General features: G+C 40.5%; 1 protein-coding gene across 2 annotated transcripts in view; it reads right to left on the bottom strand.

Moving 5' to 3' along the window:
- Positions 1–914: 914 nt before the first annotated feature.
- Positions 915–20,584, bottom strand: part of LOC124255684 (probable methyltransferase-like protein 24) — a 32,238-nt gene continuing 12,568 nt past the window's right edge. The window contains exons 2-8 of one of the 2 annotated variants that reach the window (XM_046689578.1): positions 16,057–16,137; positions 12,922–12,999; positions 9,194–9,261; positions 6,531–6,659; positions 3,754–3,828; positions 2,029–2,164; positions 915–1,523 (exon numbers count right to left, since the gene is read on the bottom strand). In XM_046689578.1, the coding sequence (XP_046545534.1) occupies positions 1,227–1,523; positions 2,029–2,164; positions 3,754–3,828; positions 6,531–6,659; positions 9,194–9,261; positions 12,922–12,999; positions 16,057–16,137 (864 nt within the window). In that variant the 3' untranslated portion in view covers positions 915–1,226. Of the gene's footprint in view, positions 1,524–2,028; positions 2,165–3,753; positions 3,829–6,530; positions 6,660–9,193; positions 9,262–12,921; positions 13,004–16,056; positions 16,138–20,584 lie in introns of both variants that reach the window. The other variant, XM_046689587.1, reaches the window with a different exon arrangement.

Below are 20,584 nucleotides of genomic sequence, written 5' to 3'. Positions count from 1 at the left end.
ACGTGTTTGATGTGAGTGACCTGGACTTCATCGACACGTTGAAAACTAAAATGCAGAAGACCTCAGAAAAAAATGAACAACAAAAAACCCTCAAAGACTATTTCAAGTTTTAAATTATTGTTCACGAGACATCCATATGTTACTGTGGAACTAGTTGTATGCAAACAGTGACTCATTCAACATCCGGGTCATAATGGCTGCTGAGAGTGAACTAGCGACGACTGGTAAAAACAAACGTGAGTTTTGTACCAATGTGATTTTGAAATCGATACGAAACTGATTGATTATGTGAATTTATATGTACATGTATGTTATGCCATCTATGATTGTTAATAAATGATATCAAGGATGTATTGTTATATTTTTTATTACTGAATGTTTTTACAAACGAAGACGATAACCAGATCTACAATTTCTGATATTTTCCGACATTTTCGTTAATCCGACATTTTCGTTAATCCGACATATTTCTCTGCAACCACAAGTGTCGGATTAACGAGAGTTGACTGTACATGCTAAATGATGATGGTGTTCTGACAAACAAAGCCCGGGCTACCTGGGAACCACAGGATGCAGAAATGCCACCCCCAAATTGGTGCAATTAGGAATCTGAGCTCCCTAAGATAGAAAAAATAGGAAGTTTCGCAACAAATTAGGGATCCCTATAAATTGTTGCACTCAAGGAACGAAACTTTTCAATGGCATTACACATAGCGATCCTTATACAACAGAAACCGGTTTGCAGTACTCGGCAGCAGTGTTTGTGAATAAAATAAACAGTGCGTGGAATTTACCAGGCTGCCTACTCAACTTCGGATTACTTTTTAAATATAGTGTTATATTTATTTAATTATCATTATTTATAGTCAAAGTTGATCCTAGGCCTTTATCCATATCTGTCTTATATTTTGAACAAAATCGAAATGGATTTGGCTTTGTCGGAATGACGGAATCCACATGCAATTTTCGGGATGATTCCGATAAATTCGGGAGGGTTGACATCTCTGCAGGATGGTTTTTGCAAGCCAAGATGATTTGCCAAAAAAGCACTTAGCGTGTGACATTTCTTGGCATAGGTCATTTGATATGTACTTCAAGACAGTTCTGATAGTGTTCTCAGGTCATGTCTAAGTGAAATAACCTCAACTATGGACAACCCGGGAGCAATGAAAATACAGATACGGCCCAAAACCTGTTTGCCTGAAAATCCCGAGATCTGTTAATACTCACATAAGGTTGATGTTCACGTAATGAATCTCATAGCAAAGTGTCCTCACGACAGGAAAGAAATTATTGGTAAACCCACAGTGATGATTTTTGTGGACATAAAATTTCCTGAAACCTGCATCATGGACGTCTTTCAATATTTTCAGTCTGTTGATGCAGTCATTCCTTTCGCTGCAAGTTCCGTGATATTCCACGAGAAACTGTCTGACTTTGGACAGTTCGCCTGATGACACCATGTTGGGGATTGAAGGCCATTCTGAACTTTCCACATCCATCTTCAAGACATCAATGACTCTCTGGAAAACAAAAGGAATTAGTTTACCGGATGAGAGTGAGAGAGAGAGTGAGAGAGACAGAGAGAGAGAGAGAGAGAGAGAGAGAGAGAGAGAGAGAGAGAGAGAGACAGAGAGAGAGAGAGAGAGACAGAGAGACAGAGAGGGGGAGAGACAGAGAGAGGAGAGAGAGAGAGAGAGAGAGAGAGAGAGAGAGAGAGAGAGAGAGAGAGAGAGAGAGAGAGAGAGAGAGAGAGAGAGAGAGAGAGAGAGAGAGAGAGAGAGAGAGAGAGAGAGAGAGAGTTTCAATAGTGATGTGTGCAGTGTGTTTTAAACAACAAACAGATCATACGTTGAGGGTCAAAGAGTCTGATTTCCTGGAAGCAAACATCGGGAAAACCAGGATATTCACGGGAGCAGTGACATGACTAACAATTACTATAAATGGGGCCACGAAGGCATTCACGGGAGCAGTGACATGTCAAAATATGTAAAATGTAAAATGTCAATATATTTTTGTGTCACTTACCCCTGTGTGGTTCAACATTTTCTTCATACTCGTCAGTGTACGCATGTCCCAAGCTGCCTTTTTGTAGTCTCTTCCATCGATGCCTATCCTAAAAAAACGGACACGTGGCGACCTCTGGTAACTGGCCTGGTTCATACTGAAATATGATTATTATCACTATCGTCATTACTAGTATTATAGACAGGCAGTCTTCCTACATAAATGCCAAGGAGAAAATGAGTGAGTGAGTGAGTTTAGTTTTACGTCGCACTCAGCAATATTATAGCTATATGGCGGCGGTCAGTAAATATTCGAGTCTGGACCACACAATCCAGTGATCAACAGCATCAGCATCGATCTACGCAATTGGATACGATGACATGTGTCAACCAAGTCAGGGAGCCTGACCACCCGATCCCGTTAGTCGCCTTTGTCGACAAGCACGGGTTACTGAAGATCAGTTTTAACCCGGATCTTCACGGGGAGGAGACAAGCATGGGTTACTGAAGGTCAGTTCTAACCCGGATCTTCACGGGTCGGCAATCTTGGAACTTTACATGGCAATTATCTTTACCTGCTGACTTTTCCCGCACACCTCCAATCATGATCAATACGAAAACGAATACGATCTATGAGCGCACGCACGCACGCACGCACACACACACACACCGTGATATTGCTTGAATATTGACAAAAGCGGCATAGAAGTAAACTAAACTGAGTTTCATTTCACGGAAACGGAAGCCCTTTACTAAGACACTTGTTTGTGTAACATGTCAGGTCTTTGATGTTGCTGATGTTCTCTACAAGCATTTTCTGACGCAAACTAAAAATTCGCAGAAAATCAAAACTGTAGGACATGTGTACACATATTTTCCAAAATTGACTCTCAAATGTCTTAAAACTGTTTCATAGATTCGGTGGTCGAATCAAAAATATAAATAACTGCAAAACAAGATTCTATCGAAGATGGGATTGGAAATTGTCGCACAGCCCTAGCACAGCTGATATGCACAGGCGAAGGGTTATCATTCATTCAGAAATAGTCTGTTTATTCCGTATGGTTTACGGTTCGAACCCAATAGATGCTATTTGTCAGAGGCGATTTGGGTATTGGATGGGTAAGCTCGATGACTCTGGCATGGACTATGGGCAAAAATGTCCAAATTCCAGGATGTCTTAAGTATCAACATCTGCCAGATTCCACACTCCAGGGTGTCAAGACTCCAGGGTGTCCAGACTCCAGACTCCAGGATGTTTAAATTATACTATTCACACTTTACTACGGATCAAGTCATGCATTCAACAGAAAACTATTATGTGGGGTCAAATTTGGTTTAATGCCTGTAAACATATATCCTAGGTTTCTCAGTATGTCACTGCATCTTGTGGATCCTATACCTGCTATTGACATGTGTTGTTTATTTGTCAATGACTCATTCCATGATTTCCAAAATGGTTGATTGGTGCCACGAAAACCATTTTCATGGTTACTCATGTATCAAGTACATAAGGTTAGATTAAAGTGACTATTTTGCCTAATGAGGGATTACCATATTATTATTTATCTACTTTTAAATGGATTCAATTTCAAATTATAAGCTACATTTAAGTAAAGTTGTGAATTTTTGTGATCCTTAGCAAAGTGTGAGTAGTATATTAACATCTGCCTGATAACAAACATATTGTTGATATGCGTCCGAACAAATAAACAACCAACCAACCTGCACAAACGTATATACAAACCTTGGATCAAAGGCAAAAACATTGCACTCATAATTTTTGGCCGTGTCATCGTCAAAGGAAAAATCGTTGTTGATTCTGTGGAATAAAAGGCATTACATATGAAAGTGTGTTATGACAAAACCAATTAGGAACAAGAGTGAGTGAGTGAGTGAGTTTAGTTTTACTCTGCACTCAGCAATATTCCAGCAATATGGCGGCTTGGGAACAAGAAGATGGGAGTATACATATATATTGTATATTGTTTTCATGTTTCATTTGAGGCGAATCTGCAGACATTGATGTACAATAATGGATAGAATTGAGAAACTATCCTAAAGTGCGATGAAAACTTTTCCATCTGTGTATTTATGTTTTATTGACAGAAACCCTGCGCAGAGCTAGCGATTGTCAAATGTATAGAGATATAGTTGCTCATGAATTGCCGTGCATCTCACTGTCCAAGCTACGGTTGCATGGTTATACACTCTTCAAAAAAGAAACGCATAGGCGTTTCCAGTAGTTCATTTCGATATATGTTGATAGAAATCGTCATTAATACAATTCCTATGTTTGAATCCCGTTAATCATGTCGTGGTTGTTGCGTACAGCATCCCAAACTGTGTTTGTAAACGTTTGTCAAAAAAAATGAAAACGATATATGAAAAGTGCATGCAGAAAAAGTTTTCCACGTAATGCACGTGAATGTGTCGGGCACATGATTTGAGACATCGACTATAAAAGGCCAAACCAAATCCATCATTTCACTACGAAATTTACGAAGTAAAATGCCAAGATTGAATGCTACTGATTGAAATATCGACATTGGACGTTTGGAACCAGGGGAGTCTCAATCTGCCGTTTCACGACACTTCAACGTCCACCACAGCACCATATATCGATTATGACATCGATATACCCGTCCCAAAAGTGGAAGACCAACAGTGACCACTCCTGCTCGTCAGCGATTTGCTACATCAAGGGACACCGCAGGACTGGTGCCTGGTCTTCGAAGAAGTCCCGATCATACCATCAGAAAGCGTCTGAGAGAAATGGGAATTCGAGCATATCGAGCAAAAGTTGGACCTGTCCTGACAAGACTACACTGCAACGACGTGCCTAATGGTGCAACAGGGTATAGGCATGGAACCTATGGAACGCGTTTGGTTCAGCGATGAATTGCGTTATCTCCTTCAACGACAGGATGGGAGACGTGTCTATCGACGTCAACACGAACGTTTTGCACGGAACTGCGTTCGACAGGTGGACCGATTTGGTGGAGAAAGTGTATTGGTGTGGGGAGCCATGTTCTACACGTGTAGATCAGAGGTAGTGGTGGTTCAAGGCAATCTTACAGCAAATCGCTACATCGACCAAATCCTGCCACCTCACCTCCTCCACTTTTTAACCGCCAGAGGGGGCTGTTTCAACACGACAACGCTCGACCCCATACAGTTCCTGTAACAGGTGCCTGTCTCGCCAATGCAAAAGCCAATGGCCTTCCATGGCCTTCCAAATCGCTTGATCTGAATCCGATCGAGCATCTATAGGACGAACTTGATCGACGCATCCGTAAGCGTCACCATCATTTTTAGACACTTGCAGAACTTGCAAACTTGTAGGAGGAAAGGCGAAGAATTCTCCAAGCAATATTCCGACGGACGACTTTTGCAATCCCTTCCATGGCGGCGTTCAGCAGTGAAAGCTGCAAGGGGTGGTGTCACCATGTACTGACCTGAACAACCCCTTGTGTCCACACATGTGCAGTGAGTGAACCGAATTAATGCTGACAATGACAACAATACATAATAACTTATGTTCATCCGTGTGTCGAATTTCCTTCATCTATGTTCAAGCTTAATCGACTTATATACACTTAAATACGTTTCCTTATTTTTGGCCTATGCATTTCTTTTTTTGAAGAGTGTAACATTGTGCAAAAATATATATAAAGTGCATGAATTGCTTGCAATAAGTTTACACAAATTGCAGAATAAGCTCCTTTGTTCACAATGAGAGAAAGAGAAGAGTCTAATCAGGCGATATACAAATATGTATTTGGCAGCGACGTTATGCCGAGTCATCACCGCACCAGGATGTGGCGCAACACCACGTGGCTACGGAGTTAAAGATATGACCCCACTTGTGCAAAGCGATCTTACCGATAAGTGAGGAGTGAGTGAGTGAGCGAATTTAATTTGACGCCGCTTTTAGCAATATTCCAGCAATATCACGACAGGGGGACACCAGAATGGGCTTCATACAGTGTACCCATGTGGGGAATCGAACCCGGGTCTTCGGCGTCACGAACGAGCGCTTTAACCACAAGGCTACCCATCTCCCCTCCTAACGCTAACTCCCATACTCTAACATGCACTTCAGATGGTACACGACTTGTGAGAATATGTTCAAAGGGGTTGCGCTGGGAGAACATATATGTTCGTTTTATATTTTGAAACCTTACTTTTTTTCGATTTTAAGATACCCGTGAAGGTCCGGGTTAGAATATTGATCTTCAGTAACCCATGCTTGTCGTAAGAGGCGACTAACGGGATTGGGTGGTCTGGCCCGCTGACTTGGTTGACACATGTCATCGATTCCCATGTCATCGTTTCCCAATTGCGTAGATCGATGCTCCTGCTCGATTATATACAGACCGCCGCCATATAGCTGGATTGTTGCTGAGTGCGGCGTGAAACATACCTCACTTACTCACTCATTTTCTCCTTGGCATTTATAAAGGTGTCTCAATATCATTCTCTTTCTTGGACTAATACTATTCCAATTAATTGACTACTCACCCAAACGAGTACACGATACAATTCTTTACTGGGCGGTAACCAGGGTCGTCACAGATCTCCCAGCCTCCATCCCCCAGTTTACCCATGCGTAGCTTCCGGTTGCACAACGTATCTGTGTTGTCAAGGTAACTGAACAGCAAAAAAATAAATAAATAAAATTAATTAATCATTTAATAATTGTGTATAGTGTATCATATCACGATTTTTTATGGGCATGTTTCCCATAGGGATTTGAACAATCTAACAGATCTCGTAAGAGACAACCAATTGGCAAGACGATTGACATGAATGACGGCGTGGTTTATCTGGTCAAGAAATTTGCATTCCACCGTCATGTATATTGAAACATTGCAGACAAATGTTGCAAAATAAATGTGTACATAGTGAACTCTAAAACAGCTAATCGAACTGTTTTCGAACTCCGGGCACTGCATGCGTCATATTATGACATCATACGATTGTTAGCGATACCGCTTCTCGGTGGAGAGTTTGGCGGTTACCGTGGCAGCAGGTAATATTTTTTCCTGTTGTCACCCTCCTGGAAGGGGTGATATAGGAACTTGTTAAAGCGTCATTGACCAATGAAATTGAAGTATTTTACATGAAGGTAAGAAAATAGGTCCAGGACGTAACGACACAATATACAGTGGTGGGCGAGCTGTCTTAGGCGACAGGCTAGTGATCCAGCGAGCTCGAGGTGCCGGGATCGAGCCCACCTGTGACGGGTGTAAAAACCTTGGTATGCAGACTCTTTCATTGTTGTCACAACCCCTAGAGTACAATACACAACCCTGTGCACTTAAAAGAGCCCACGAATCCGTTGGTAAGTATAGGTTACTCACCCTTACAAGATACTTATTTAAATAAATTCTGCGAGGGCTTTAGTCCCGTACAGAGTTTATTTAAGTAACTACCATAGTGAGGGTGATTAAACGGCTTACACCACGAGGGCAGACTTATTTAATACGCGTGTAATGTATTAGGCATGATGAAGATTATCAAAATGAGTACGATTTTATTGTTTTTAAATAGAAATAATTGCCCGAGGGCAGTTATTCAGTTATGCTAATAAAACACTTCCAAGAACAATGGACAAAAAATGAATACGTGCAAACACCTAGTTGCGGGTACAGCAACGTGCAGTAAACTTGGACAAAGTACTGTGACTATGTGTCCCAGTCCACCCAGCTGCGAATGGGTACCTCGTTAGGGTGGGAAATACATTGATAATACCAGATAAGCGTATCCTGCCACAGAGGCAATCTAATGCATGCAATTGCAACTCAACTGCTATTCTTCTTTGAGAACCATTTGAGGCTCAGAATTTCTCTCGCTCATGATTATTCGATTGGGGGGTCTGTTTATGTTATATTATTCCACCAAGACGTATGACAGGATATGGCAGTGATTTGGTTCAGGGGGCTCATTGAAATTATATGCAGAATAAAACTGATACCAAACACATTATAGATGGAAATACACGGAGTGATCAAGATTGAGTTCATACGCAACGGGGGACGGTTGGGTAGCACAGTGGTTAATGCGTTCGCTCGTGACGCCTAAGGCCCCGGTTCGATTCCCCACATGGGTACAATGTGTGAAGCCCATTTCTGGTGTCTCCGCCGTGATAGTGCTGGAATACTGCTAAAAGCGGCGTAAAACTACACTCACTCATTCTACCACAACAACAACTACTACTACTACTACCACTACTACTACTACTATAATCACTACTACTACTATTACTACTACTACTACTATAATCGCCTTTGTAAACCATTCTCTTTGATTATATATATTATCGTATGTTAGTTCTGACAGCGTGAAGGAGGAAGTACCTTGAAGATATACTACCAGCCCCGTAACCTTTGGTGCCTTTAAGTAGAATGATTTTATGAGTACTTATATTGACAAATATCTGAGCCTATGAGTGAGTGAGTTGGGTCTTCAGCGTGAACAGCGAACGCTTTAACATTTAGGCAACCACACCCCCCACCGCCACCACCTAACCCCCCACCCCCACCTCCGTATGTGGTCTAAACATATTTTATTCCATTCAAGTAGAAAGAAAAGGATTGGCAAACAAGCCTCATTGGCTTATATTAGTGCCGCTCCACAATATATGTGAAGGTTCACATTTATGCGTAATGTTGTACATATTTATAACAGTCATAACACGTTATCTCTGAATAATAACAATATTGGATATCAATAATTTATCTTGCTTTTGTTTCGTGGCCAGTTGATACAAATAGGAAGAAAAAAGGGAAAATACAAAAACTTTTATGAATCAAATCCTTTTGATGTAATAATGAATTGATGGACTGACCGGGGCGGTGGGGTAGCCTAGTGGTCAAAGCGTTGGCTCGTCACGCCGAAGACCCGGGTTCGAATACCCACATGGGTACAATGTGTGAAGCCCATTTCTGGTGATGTTGCTGGAATATTGCTAAAAGCGGCGTAAAACCGAACTCAGTCAGTCAGTCAGTGATGGACTGACCGCAGACTATCCATATAGTTATGGATCCGTAGTTATTACCATTTAGCACACCCCGAAGGGAGAAACCTTTTCCATAGAAATAAGATTCGTATGTAGTAGTAGTAGCTGTCGTAGTTGTCGCCGGCACTAAACTTTTGACCCAGACTGACCTACAATTACTCACCTGTGATACGTTCTGAACGCTTCACTGACGGTCATCTTCGCGATGCCATCCTTATCCGGTAGAACGATCTGCAACATGGAAATGAATGTAATACCGCACAACAACAAATACAGTGAGCTCCCTCTAAGTCGACATTGCTCGGACCGGTGAAAACTGTCGGTTTAGAGGGTTGTCGGATTAGAGGAGGTATTAGGCACTCAATCCAAAATTCAACCACACAGACAAAACTAAACAAACACAGTGAAATGAGGATCTCAATGTCAATGTCAATGTCAATGTCAGTGTCAGTGTCAATGTCAGTGTCAGTGTCAGTGTCAGTGTCAGTGCCAGTGCCAGTGTCAATGTCAGTGCCAGTGTCAGTGCCAGTGCCAATGTCAATGTCAGTGTCAATGTCAGTGCCAGTGCCAGTGTCAATGTCAATGTCAATGTCAGTGTCAGTGTCAATGTCAATGTCAGTGTCAGTGTCAATGTCAATGTCAGTGCCAGTGCCAGTGTCAGTGTCAGTGTCAGTGTCAATGTCAATGTCAATGTCAGTGTCAGTGTCAGTGTCAGTGTCAGTGTCAGTGTCAATGTCAGTGTCAGTGTCAGTGCCAGTGCCAGTGCCAGTGCCAATGTCAATGTCAATGTCAATGTCAATGTCAATGTCAGTGTCAATGTCAGTGTCAATGTCAGTGCCAGTGCCAGTGCCAGTGTCAATGTCAATGTCAGTGTCAGTGTCAGTGTGAATGTCAATGTCAGTGTCAGTGTCAGTGTGAATGTCAATGTCAGTGTCAGTGCCAGTGCCAGTGTCAGTGTCAATGTCAGTGTCAATGTCAGTGTCAGTGTCAATGTCAATGTCAGTGCCAATGTCAGTGCCAGTGTCAGTGCCAGTGCCAATGTCAATGTCAATGTCAATGTCAGTGTCAATGTCAATGTCAATGTCAGTGTCAGTGTCAATGTCAATGTCAGTGTCAGTGTCAGTGTCAGTGTCAGTGTCAATGTCAGTGTCAATGTCAGTGCCAGTGCCAGTGCCAGTGTCAATGTCAATGTCAATGTCAATGTCAGTGTCAGTGTCAGTGTCAGTGTGAATGTCAATGTCAGTGTCAGTGCCAGTGTCAATGTCAATGTCAATGTCAATGTCAGTATCAGTGCCAGTGTTAATGTCAATGTCAGTGTCAGTGTCAGTGTCAGTGTCAGTGTCAATGTCAGTGTCAGTATCAGTATCAGTGCCAGTGTCAGTGTCAGTGTCAGTGTCAATGTCAGTGTCAGTGTCAATGTCAATGTCAGTGACAATGTCAATGTCAGTGTCAATGTCAGTGTCAATGTCAATGTCAGTGTCAATGTCAGTGTCAATGTCAGTGCCAGTGCCAGTGTCAGTGTCAGTGTCAGTGTCAATGTCAATGTCAGTGTCAGTGTTAGTGTCAGTGTCAGTGTCAGTGTCAATGTCAATGTCAGTGTCAGTGTCAGTGTCAGTGTCAATGTCAATGTCAATGTCAATGTCAATGTCAATGTCAATGTCAATGTCAGTGTCAGTGTCAGTATCAGTATCAGTGTCAGTGTCAGTGCCAGTGTCAGTGTGTCAATGTCAATGTCAGTGTCAGTGCCAGTGCCAGTGCCAGTGTCAATGTCAATGTCAATGTCAGTGTCAATGTCAATGTCAATGTCAATGTCAATGTCAGTGCCAGTGCCAGTGCCAGTGTCAATGTCAATGTCAATGTCAATGTCAATGTCAGTGTCAGTGTCAATGTCAATGTCAATGTCAGTGTCAGTGCCAGTGTCAGTGTCAATGTCAGTGTCAGTGTCAGTGTCAGTGTCAATGTCAATGTCAGTCAATGTCAATGTCAATGTCAGTGCCAGTGTCAGTGCCAGTGCCAGTGCCAATGTCAATGTCAATGTCAGTGTCAATGTCAATGTCAATGTCAGTGTCAGTGTCAATGTCAATGTCAGTGTCAGTGCCAGTGTCAGTGTCAATGTCAGTGTCAATGTCAGTGCCAGTGCCAGTGCCAGTGTCAATGTCAATGTCAATGTCAGTGTCAGTGTCAGTGTGAATGTCAATGTCAGTGTCAGTGCCAGTGTCAATGTCAATGTCAATGTCAATGTCAGTATCAGTGCCAGTGTCAATGTCAATGTCAGTGTCAGTGTCAGTGTCAGTGTCAGTGTCAGTGTCAGTGTCAGTATCAGTGTCAGTGCCAGTGCCAGTGTCAATGTCAATGTCAGTGTCAATGTCAATGTCAGTGTCAATGTCAATGTCAGTGTCAATGTCAGTGTCAATGTCAATGTCAGTGTCAATGTCAGTGTCAATGTCAGTGCCAGTGCCAGTGTCAGTGTCAGTGTCAGTGAATGTCAATGTCAGTGTCAGTGTCAGTGTCAGTGCCAGTGTCAGTGTCAATGTCAATGTCAATGTCAATGTCAATGTCAGTATCAGTGCCAGTGTCAATGTCAATGTCAGTGTCAATGTCAATGTCAGTGTCAGTATCAGTGTCAGTGCCAGTGCCAGTGTCAGTGTCAATGTCAATGTCAGTGTCAATGTCAGTGTCAGTGTCAGTGCCAGTGCCAGTGTCAATGCCAGTGTCAATGTCAGTGTCAATGTCAATGTCAATGTCAATGTCAGTGTCAATGTCAATGTCAATGTCAATGTCAGTGTCAGTGCCAACGTCAGTGTCAATGTCAGTGTCAGTGTCAGTGTCAGTGGCAATGTCAGTGTCAGTGTAATGTCAATGTCAGTGTCAGTGCCAACGTCAGTGTCAGTGTCAATGTCAATGTCAGTGTAATGTCAATGTCAATGTCAACGTCAGTGTCAACGTCAGTGTCAGTGTCAGTGTCAACGTCAGTGTCAACGTCAGTGTCAGTGTCAATGTCAGTGTCAATGTCAGTGTCAATGTCAATGTCAGTGTAATGTCAATGTCAGTGTCAGTGTCAATGAATCATAACAAGCACTTAACAGGTGAATTCACCAATCTATGAATCCACTGAACAAATAATTAGCAAGTAATGGGGTTGAAGGATTGTCCCTTTGTGATTGCATAATAGTATTATAGTACATTACAGAAAACTGGAATTTTATTGCTTTAATTGTATTGTTTTAATGTCTGGCTAGCATTGTTTATAACTACCAGTGACTGAAGTGATGGTGTAAATCCTGCTGGAGATTCATGCGGGCAGCTGATGTACTGAAAGTCCCCGTGAACCCCAGTAAGGTGGCCTAGCTTTGATTGTTGGTTGTCCATGGCTGATATTTTAATGTTAATATATGTCATATCGAGTTGCATTTTTAGAACTGGAAATGATTATTTTTTAGACTTGCATTCTGTGATACGTTGCTAAAGCTTTACTGTCCTTCGTGACAGATATTTATCATATACTACCTTTGTTCCTGTCACTATATGGCTGACATATTGCCGGTGTGACGTTAAATTGTAACTCACTCACTCTCTCCTCGCCCAAGTGCGTTGAATTGCTAAATACACACTATGTGTTGGCTGATGTAATTACAATGTCGGTTTAGAAAGTGTCAATTTTCACTAAAAACATGTTTGGGGACCGGATTTGAGTGTCGGAATTCGAAATAGACAGACCGACGTCTGATTAGAGGGAGTTTCTTAAATGATATTATACAGGGACAACTTTGGGACCAAATAAACAATACGCTAACCAGGATTTAAACCCAGTATCACAGGTTCCTGGCACGTCCAAGGGAAGTTACTCAGGACCACCCTCAAAATGAAATGATGCAATGTGGAGATTCATACCTGTCCCTGCTGGCGAATTTGCTTGAGTGGTCCAGCATTGTTTGTTTCTGAACGAAGGACCCAAGATGGTGATCGGTTCTGAAAGAAAGAACGAGTTTATATGTTGAAATATATATTGGACAGAGATACATTTTATGTCACTATTTCTTGAGGATCTGGGCCACGATCCACAAAATGAGTGAGTTTGTTTTACGCAGTACTCAGAAATATTCCAGCTGTAAATAATCGAGTCTGGACCAAACAATCCAGTGATCAACAGCATGAACATCGATCTACGAAATTGGGATATGACGACATGTGTCAACCAAGTCAGCGAGCCTGACCGCCCGATTCCGTTAGTCGCCTCTTAACAAGCATGGGTTCTTCTCATCCGAATCCAAACAAATATTGGAACATACGAAACCCAAGCAGGTTCTAAAAACAATATCTCAAAGAATGACGCGAGTTACATTTTAAGGCAAATTACTGCGAAGAGGGTTAAAATCTGGTAACATAACACACAACGCAATACAAGATTCCTCATTTCCCATTATACTGTCACTAGTGAGTGAGTGAATTTAGTTTTACGCCTCGTTTAGCAATATTCCAGCAATATCACGGTGAGGGGCACCAGAAATGGGCTTCACACATTGTACCCATGTAGGAATAGAACCTGGGTCTTCGGTGTGACGAGCAAACGTTTTAACCACAAGGCTACCCCCACCGCATAAGTACTGTCAATAACTTGATCAAAGTCAATATGAAAAGCTCTGTGAATATAAAGAAGGCCTGGAGCTCCTTTCACAAAGCAACCTTTAGTAATGCTAACCTTAACTCCAATTCTTTAACACTGCACTAAGGGTACCTTAGTGACTTACGATCACCTTTGTGCTTTGTGAAAGGAGGCCCTGGTGGTTAGAGTCGACCAGTCACCATTGTTCACCTGAAATCGGTATTCACGTGTCGAATGCCACTGAATGATCACTCGGCAACAGGCATTATGACAAGTGTTTGGCATTAATGGGTACATCAAGGACTGGCTGGCTCGGAGTCAGTATAATGTGTCTGAGTTGGGTATTCATGCTTCACTGCGGCATGTTATCTCAGTAGGCTAGCACTATAAAACCAGCTTAAGTCTGGCCTAGTACAAGCAGCCGCACATACACATACACACGCATGCACGTCGTCATATGAGCGAAATATTCTCAAGCACGACGTTAAACCCAATTTCACCTCACCTCACCTCACCTGCAGGGGCGTCATGTTGACTTGCTTTTCATATACTGATATAAACGGGGACGGTGGGATTGCTCCGATAGTCGCCTACTACGACAAGCATGGGTTGCTGGAGACCACTTCTAACCCAGATGTTCACGGGTTGAGTAACAACAAGACCAATGATGAAATCAAACGATTTGAATAGAACATAGAGACATCATACTGTTCAAGGTCAGTCAGACGCTTGACTTTTTGAACGGCGTCAGCGTCTTTACTTTGAGGAATAGGATTCACCTGATGAAGGAGTAGAAATATACTCCGAAACGTCGTATTCCTCAAAGTAAAGAGTGAGTGAATGAGTTGGGTTTTACGCCGCACTCACAAATATTCCACCTATATGGCGGCGGTCTGTAAATAATCGAGTCTGGACCAGACAATCTAGTGATCAACAGCATGAGCATCGATCTGCGCAATTGGGAACCGATGACATGTGTCAACCAAGTCAGCGAGCATGACCACCCGATCCCGTTAGTCGCCTCTTACGACAAGCATGGGTTACTGAAGGCAAATATTCGAACCCGGACCTTCACGGGTCTCAAAGTAATGAGGTTTACTACATTATTACCGCTGTTAAGACATCACACGATGATGATGCTTTGAAAGTGGGCAAAGAATCTGAACAAAGTGATCTGTTGACAACCCATAATGTCCTTGGCTTCTGTGATTGGATATCTGGGTTCCGATCCACAAGGCATTCATAGAGCTACGCCATCCGTAAGCCTATGACAAACTATAGAGTTACGACAGATCTTAACATTACGAACGCTTTGTGGATTGGGACCCTGCTTTAGAAAAAAGCCAAAAAGCACTTTGAAGAATATGAGAATCCGAAGGCTATATTTGAAAAATTGACATGATCATTTTGACTGATTTGATGAAACAGCTATGAACTGGGACCAAATTCAAGCAATAACAATTACAATGAGCATAGAAAACCTCGAAGATGCTGATGTCGATAGATGGCTTGAACACCATTCAAGTGACCGCTCATATTTGAGTCATCATATCCTTGACCCCTATTGTAGTCTTTGATAATTCTCTGCCTTGTCTAATTCCGATAGAAACGACCGACAATATATAATTACCAGGCATTGTACTCGTGGCTTCTATGAACTCAAGAAAAAGATCCCATCAGTATACGTACTGTCTGCCCTTGTTTTAATATATATATATATACTATCAAAAAAACGCATAGGCGTTTTGAATTTTAAAAATCTAATAATTACTTATTGTGTTCAAACAATCGTCAAAATATGTAACAAAAGTGTTGATAACATGATTTTACACAATTGCACAAGTAAAAACTCAACTTTACCTGAAAATGTTGATTTTGATGAGATTACTTACAAGGATCAAAATGCATCGCCACAACGCAACAGAAATCACCTTCCTGTTGAGATTGTGCAGCAAAGAGCATGCACTGTCTGGCTATAAAAATCCAGATTACTTTTGGAAATCGTCATTCGTTTTGAAGGAGTTTCAAGGTCAAATCACTACGCCACGTCTTGATGCTTCGACACGGAACATCGCCATTGAAAGAATGCACGCTGGAGATATGGCTGAAATACTGCCGATGTGACTTTAAATTTTAACTCAGTGTAGTGTGTCTGAATATGGCCTTAGGACTGTGTACATTACATGTAAGAGGCGACTAACGGGATCGGGTGGTCAGGCTCGGTCACTTGGTGGACACATGTCATCGGCCTTTGTTCACCACTGAACCTTTCAATCCCTCGAAACAAGCACCTCACAAGATTTTCCAACAACGCAGGCCCCGTTGCGTAGAACGATGCTCATGGTGTTGATAACTGGATTGTCTGGTCCGGACTCTATTATTTACAGAGCGCAGCGTTAATATAAACTCACTCACTCAATTACCTGTTTTTGATGGGTCTTCCCCTTGGTGTGTTCAGTGAAGGTTTCAACTGGGCGGACGTTCTTTTCTGCATATCGAGGCTGTGATAGGGAGTGATTTGAAATTTTAATCTCCTTTCTTTCATACATACAAACATTCCAATTAGTTTAATTTCAATTTCGTACGTCAAAATACAAAAAAAAACGCCTATTCGAAACTGCCTATTATTAGTTTTAACTCCCACATCTCCAACTTGTTGAAGGGGTTAATGTAAAGTTTGAATGATTGTGAAGGGGTTAATGTAAAGTTTGAATGATTGTAAAGGGGTTAATGTAAAGTTTGAATGATTGTGAAGGGGTTATTGTAAAGTTTGAATGATTGTGAAGGGGTTAATGTAAAGTTTGAATGAATGTGAAGGGGCTATTGTAATATATAAATGATTGTAAAGGGGTTAATGTCAAGTTTTAATGATTGTGAAGGGGTTAATGTAAAGTTTGAATGATTGTAAAGGGGTTAATGTAAAGTTTGAATGATTGTAAAGGGGTTAATGTAAAGTTTGAATGATTGTGAAGGGGTTAATGTAAAGTTTGAATGAATGTGAAGGGGCTATTGTAATATATAAATGATTGTAAAGGGGTTAATGTCAAGTTTTAATGATTGTGAAGGGGTTAATGTAAAGTTTGAATGATTGTAAAGGGGTTAATGCAAAGTTTGAATGATTGTAAAGGGGTTAATGTAAAGTTTGAATGATTGTGAAGGGGTTAATGTAAAGTTTGAATGAATGTGAAGGGCTATTGTAATATATAAATGATTGTAAAGGGGTTAATGTAAAGTTTGAATGATTGTGAAGGGGTTAATGTAAAGTTTGAATGATTGTAAAGGGTTAATGCAAAGTTTGAATGATTGTAAAGGGTTAATGTAAAGTTTGAATGAAGGGGTTAGTGTAATATATGAATGAATGTGAAGGGGTTATTGTATAAATAAATGATTGTGAAGGGGTTAATGTAAAGTTTGAATGATTGTGAAGGGGTTAATGCAAAGTTTGAATGATTGTGAAGGGGTTAATGTAATAGTTTGAATGATTGTGAAGGGGTTATTGTAATATATGAATGATTGTGAAGGGGTTATTGTAATATATAAATGATTGTGAAGGGGTTAATGTAATATGTGAATGATTGTGAGTGGGTTTTGTTATGTCTAATTGATTGTAAAGGGGTTAATGTGATGTCTGAAGGATTGTGAAGCGGACAATAACTACTGAAGGGATTAATGTTCAAATCCCAAGTGATTGTGTCGCGGACAATGAACTACTGAAGGGATTATTCATTCACACAAGCCCAACATACTCATCTCCGCCGTGTGCGAAATACGCATTTTGTCAGAAAGCGCACGTTAAATCTCCAAATAATAATAATAATCATCATCATCATCCCGTTGTCCATGAGGTACACAGCCTTTGATGCCCACATAAGGTGACCAAGGTTTGAGGTGTTTAAAATGAAGATACATGACTACTATCAATGTTAAAGCATGATAGCAATCACATATGAACAGCTATAAATTTGTATGGCCGTTATTAAGAGTTGCCTGACGCTGCTTCCCTAAAAATAGATATGTAATTAGTTGTTAGGTAATGTTATGTGTAATCCAATATGGCTGCACTTCCTGTTTACCCCGTTGCTACAGAGGATGATGTCATTGATGACCTCAAAGATCACTACAAGCTGTAAAAGTGGTAATTATTCATTAAAACGGTTTAACAACGTTCCAGAAATATTATGTTACATGAAAAGCAATCCACATTTCATTCTACCATGACTTCAGTAAACACTGGATTGTGATTGGTTAATTCAGAGGTATATAATCGCGTTATACAGGTCTCTGATTTTCCGTGCGCAATCATACATGGTTTACGGTAATGCACTATTTTTGTCTACCCACCAACATGGCGGACACCAAACACCCTACCAATGCATCGATAAATTACGGCGGTTTTGCTGTCGGAAATTACACATGTCTTTAAAGATGGATTTAGCGATGACGGGCTCGACTCACTACTTGCGTAAATCACAGCAATAGGTGTTTATACATACAAAAGTACTTCGAAAGCATGGAAACAAATATTCAGTCGAACAAGATCAAAACATCGTCTGCTTTCCGAATAAAAATTCAGCAAAAACAAATATGTTTACGTTGATTCTATGTTATGTCAGAATAGATCCAGCAATAGACTGCTACATAATTTCCGTGTTAAATTTATTATCAGCTTTCGTCAACGATATCGTCACTGATCTTGATCCGGTAACGGAGGATGCATTAACATCGAACGCCGAAGAAATTTTAATGCCTTCCGTCCACATAAATCAACAGTTGGGTTATCAATTCAACAAAATGATATTTTGAAATTTGTACTGTTTCAAATTTAGCGGTAGTAAAACACAATTACAGAATCTGTTTAGCCCAACATATTTTTTTTCTAAAAGTATAATATCGTTGAAAAAGTTATTTAGCTTAGTCATGATCCCTCTTATCCATTACACTGTTTGATCTAAAGTAGTCTATTAAAGTATAATTAATTACCTTACCGTGTTTATGCCAGAGGTACACCCTCATGTCCTGATCCATCCTTTCGGAAATATCACCACATATCTGGCTCTTTGTCAACAGACTCGCGAACATGCCAGCGAATCCGATTCAATTTGAATTCACTACACTTTGAAGCCACTAGGTCACAAAACACTTTCCAAAATGTAGAAAATAATATCCGTAGAATCGAATTTGAGCACAAAGTACACACATGAGTGTGTAAGAGTCACCACAGCTGTCGCACGCAGACGTAGAGGTGCGTGAAATCGTCAAGTTGACAAGGTGCAAAATTCAACAGTATCTAAATTCGGTACAACACGGACATTTGGTTACAGCAAAAGCGCCTCTACTCTTAAATTTTGTACCAGTACCAGTAATTAGATATCAAAGACTATCTCAGTCATACAATCAGGTTAACCTTGCGCAAACTGTCAGAGGCTCTCCTGTCGCATTTTTCCAAATTTGCACGTAAATGTAAACAATGACTTCCGAGAAAAGGTCAAGGCCATGAGGTTGCTGCAATTATTCTGGTGGGGAAAGGGTCTACGGTGGAATTTTCAAATGTGAACCAAGCTTTTTAAACTTATTTGAAATATGTTTTCCAACTTATCAGTTAATGATTGGTGATTGATGCATTGAAAAACAAAACGTGATTTGTTATTACTGAATCTGGAGTTTGTTAGTCATTGACGGTTTGCCACCAATCACCCAGTTTCGGGCGATGCCACTTGAGATTGGAATGCCAGGCCGCTTCACGTATTGGCTCGTAACCAAAGAAAGAGCTCCACCTGAAATTGTTCATAAAATTGTCATGGTAGAATGGAGATATACCTACTGTGTTGGAAAATCAGAGGTATATAACGAAATTATAATAGCTCTAAATTGTTCATTTAAAACCTCACGCTCTAAATTGTTCATTTAAAACCTCACGCTACGCGTTCGGTTTTAAATGAAATTTGGAGCTATTATAATTTCGTTATATACCTCTGATTTTCCCACACAGTAGGTTTATCTCCTAATTCATTATTTTGATCCAAATGACATTATAAATTTCCCAACGTCAAGACATGTTTAGCACCAAAGGCTTCATGCACTGTCTAATTCTTTGAAAAACAACATGTAGAAATGTTCACACATTAATAGTTAATGTCTAACACTAAGATAATTATAACCAAATTGAATGATTTTTGTAATATATTTGCATATATAGACGCACCAAAACTATTAATCGAATGTAATAGATACTATTCACCTTCAACTTCTCACATATATTTTTTTCAAAGCAACATGTCTGGTAGTTCATAAACTTTTTAAAGGTGTCCTCCCATTACGCAGACAGCCAGTTCGCAGACACCTTAAAACAACAACATTTACGGTTCAGTGAACAGATTATCTACTACCTGTTACCTGCACATTATATTGGAATAGTCCAAATAAAAACACAGGAACAAACTGAAGCTATATTATTTATTTTGAAAGATGGATGAATTTGAACAGTCTATTTTCATAAACATGTCTAGTCTAACGGGAGTCGGCATCATCATATTGAAAACATTAGCTTCTCTATTAGAAATTGCGACACTGTTGTATCATATAAGAGCATTTCTATGAAAACAATACAAATAAAGACAAATGTGTGAATCTAAATATTATTCATAATAATGATCCAATCGAGAGAATAAAGAAGTTATATGTTTTGCACACAATATTAAGATATATGACGAGCACTGCACTTTCCCACACTCTCAACATTATCGATATATTGAGAATATTTTTTGAAAAATGACGCATCATGTCAATGTAAAGGCCATGGATGTGAGAAATGTTTTTCAGCTCGGCTTGCATTAAAAACACCTTCCTTGAATGTCCATTGTATACTACACAAAGACATAAACTGTTACAATCTCTTAAGAAAACATGCCTACAATTAACCAGTATTGCTAAAATTAGAACACTGATTGGTAT

The sequence above is a fragment of the Haliotis rubra genome, unplaced genomic scaffold (assembly GCF_003918875.1).
Source record: "Haliotis rubra isolate DU_JTF1 unplaced genomic scaffold, ASM391887v1 Scf1157, whole genome shotgun sequence".
In the NCBI taxonomy this organism is placed as follows: domain Eukaryota; kingdom Metazoa; phylum Mollusca; class Gastropoda; order Lepetellida; family Haliotidae; genus Haliotis; species Haliotis rubra.
This window is presented reverse-complemented; position numbering and strand designations above follow the sequence as displayed.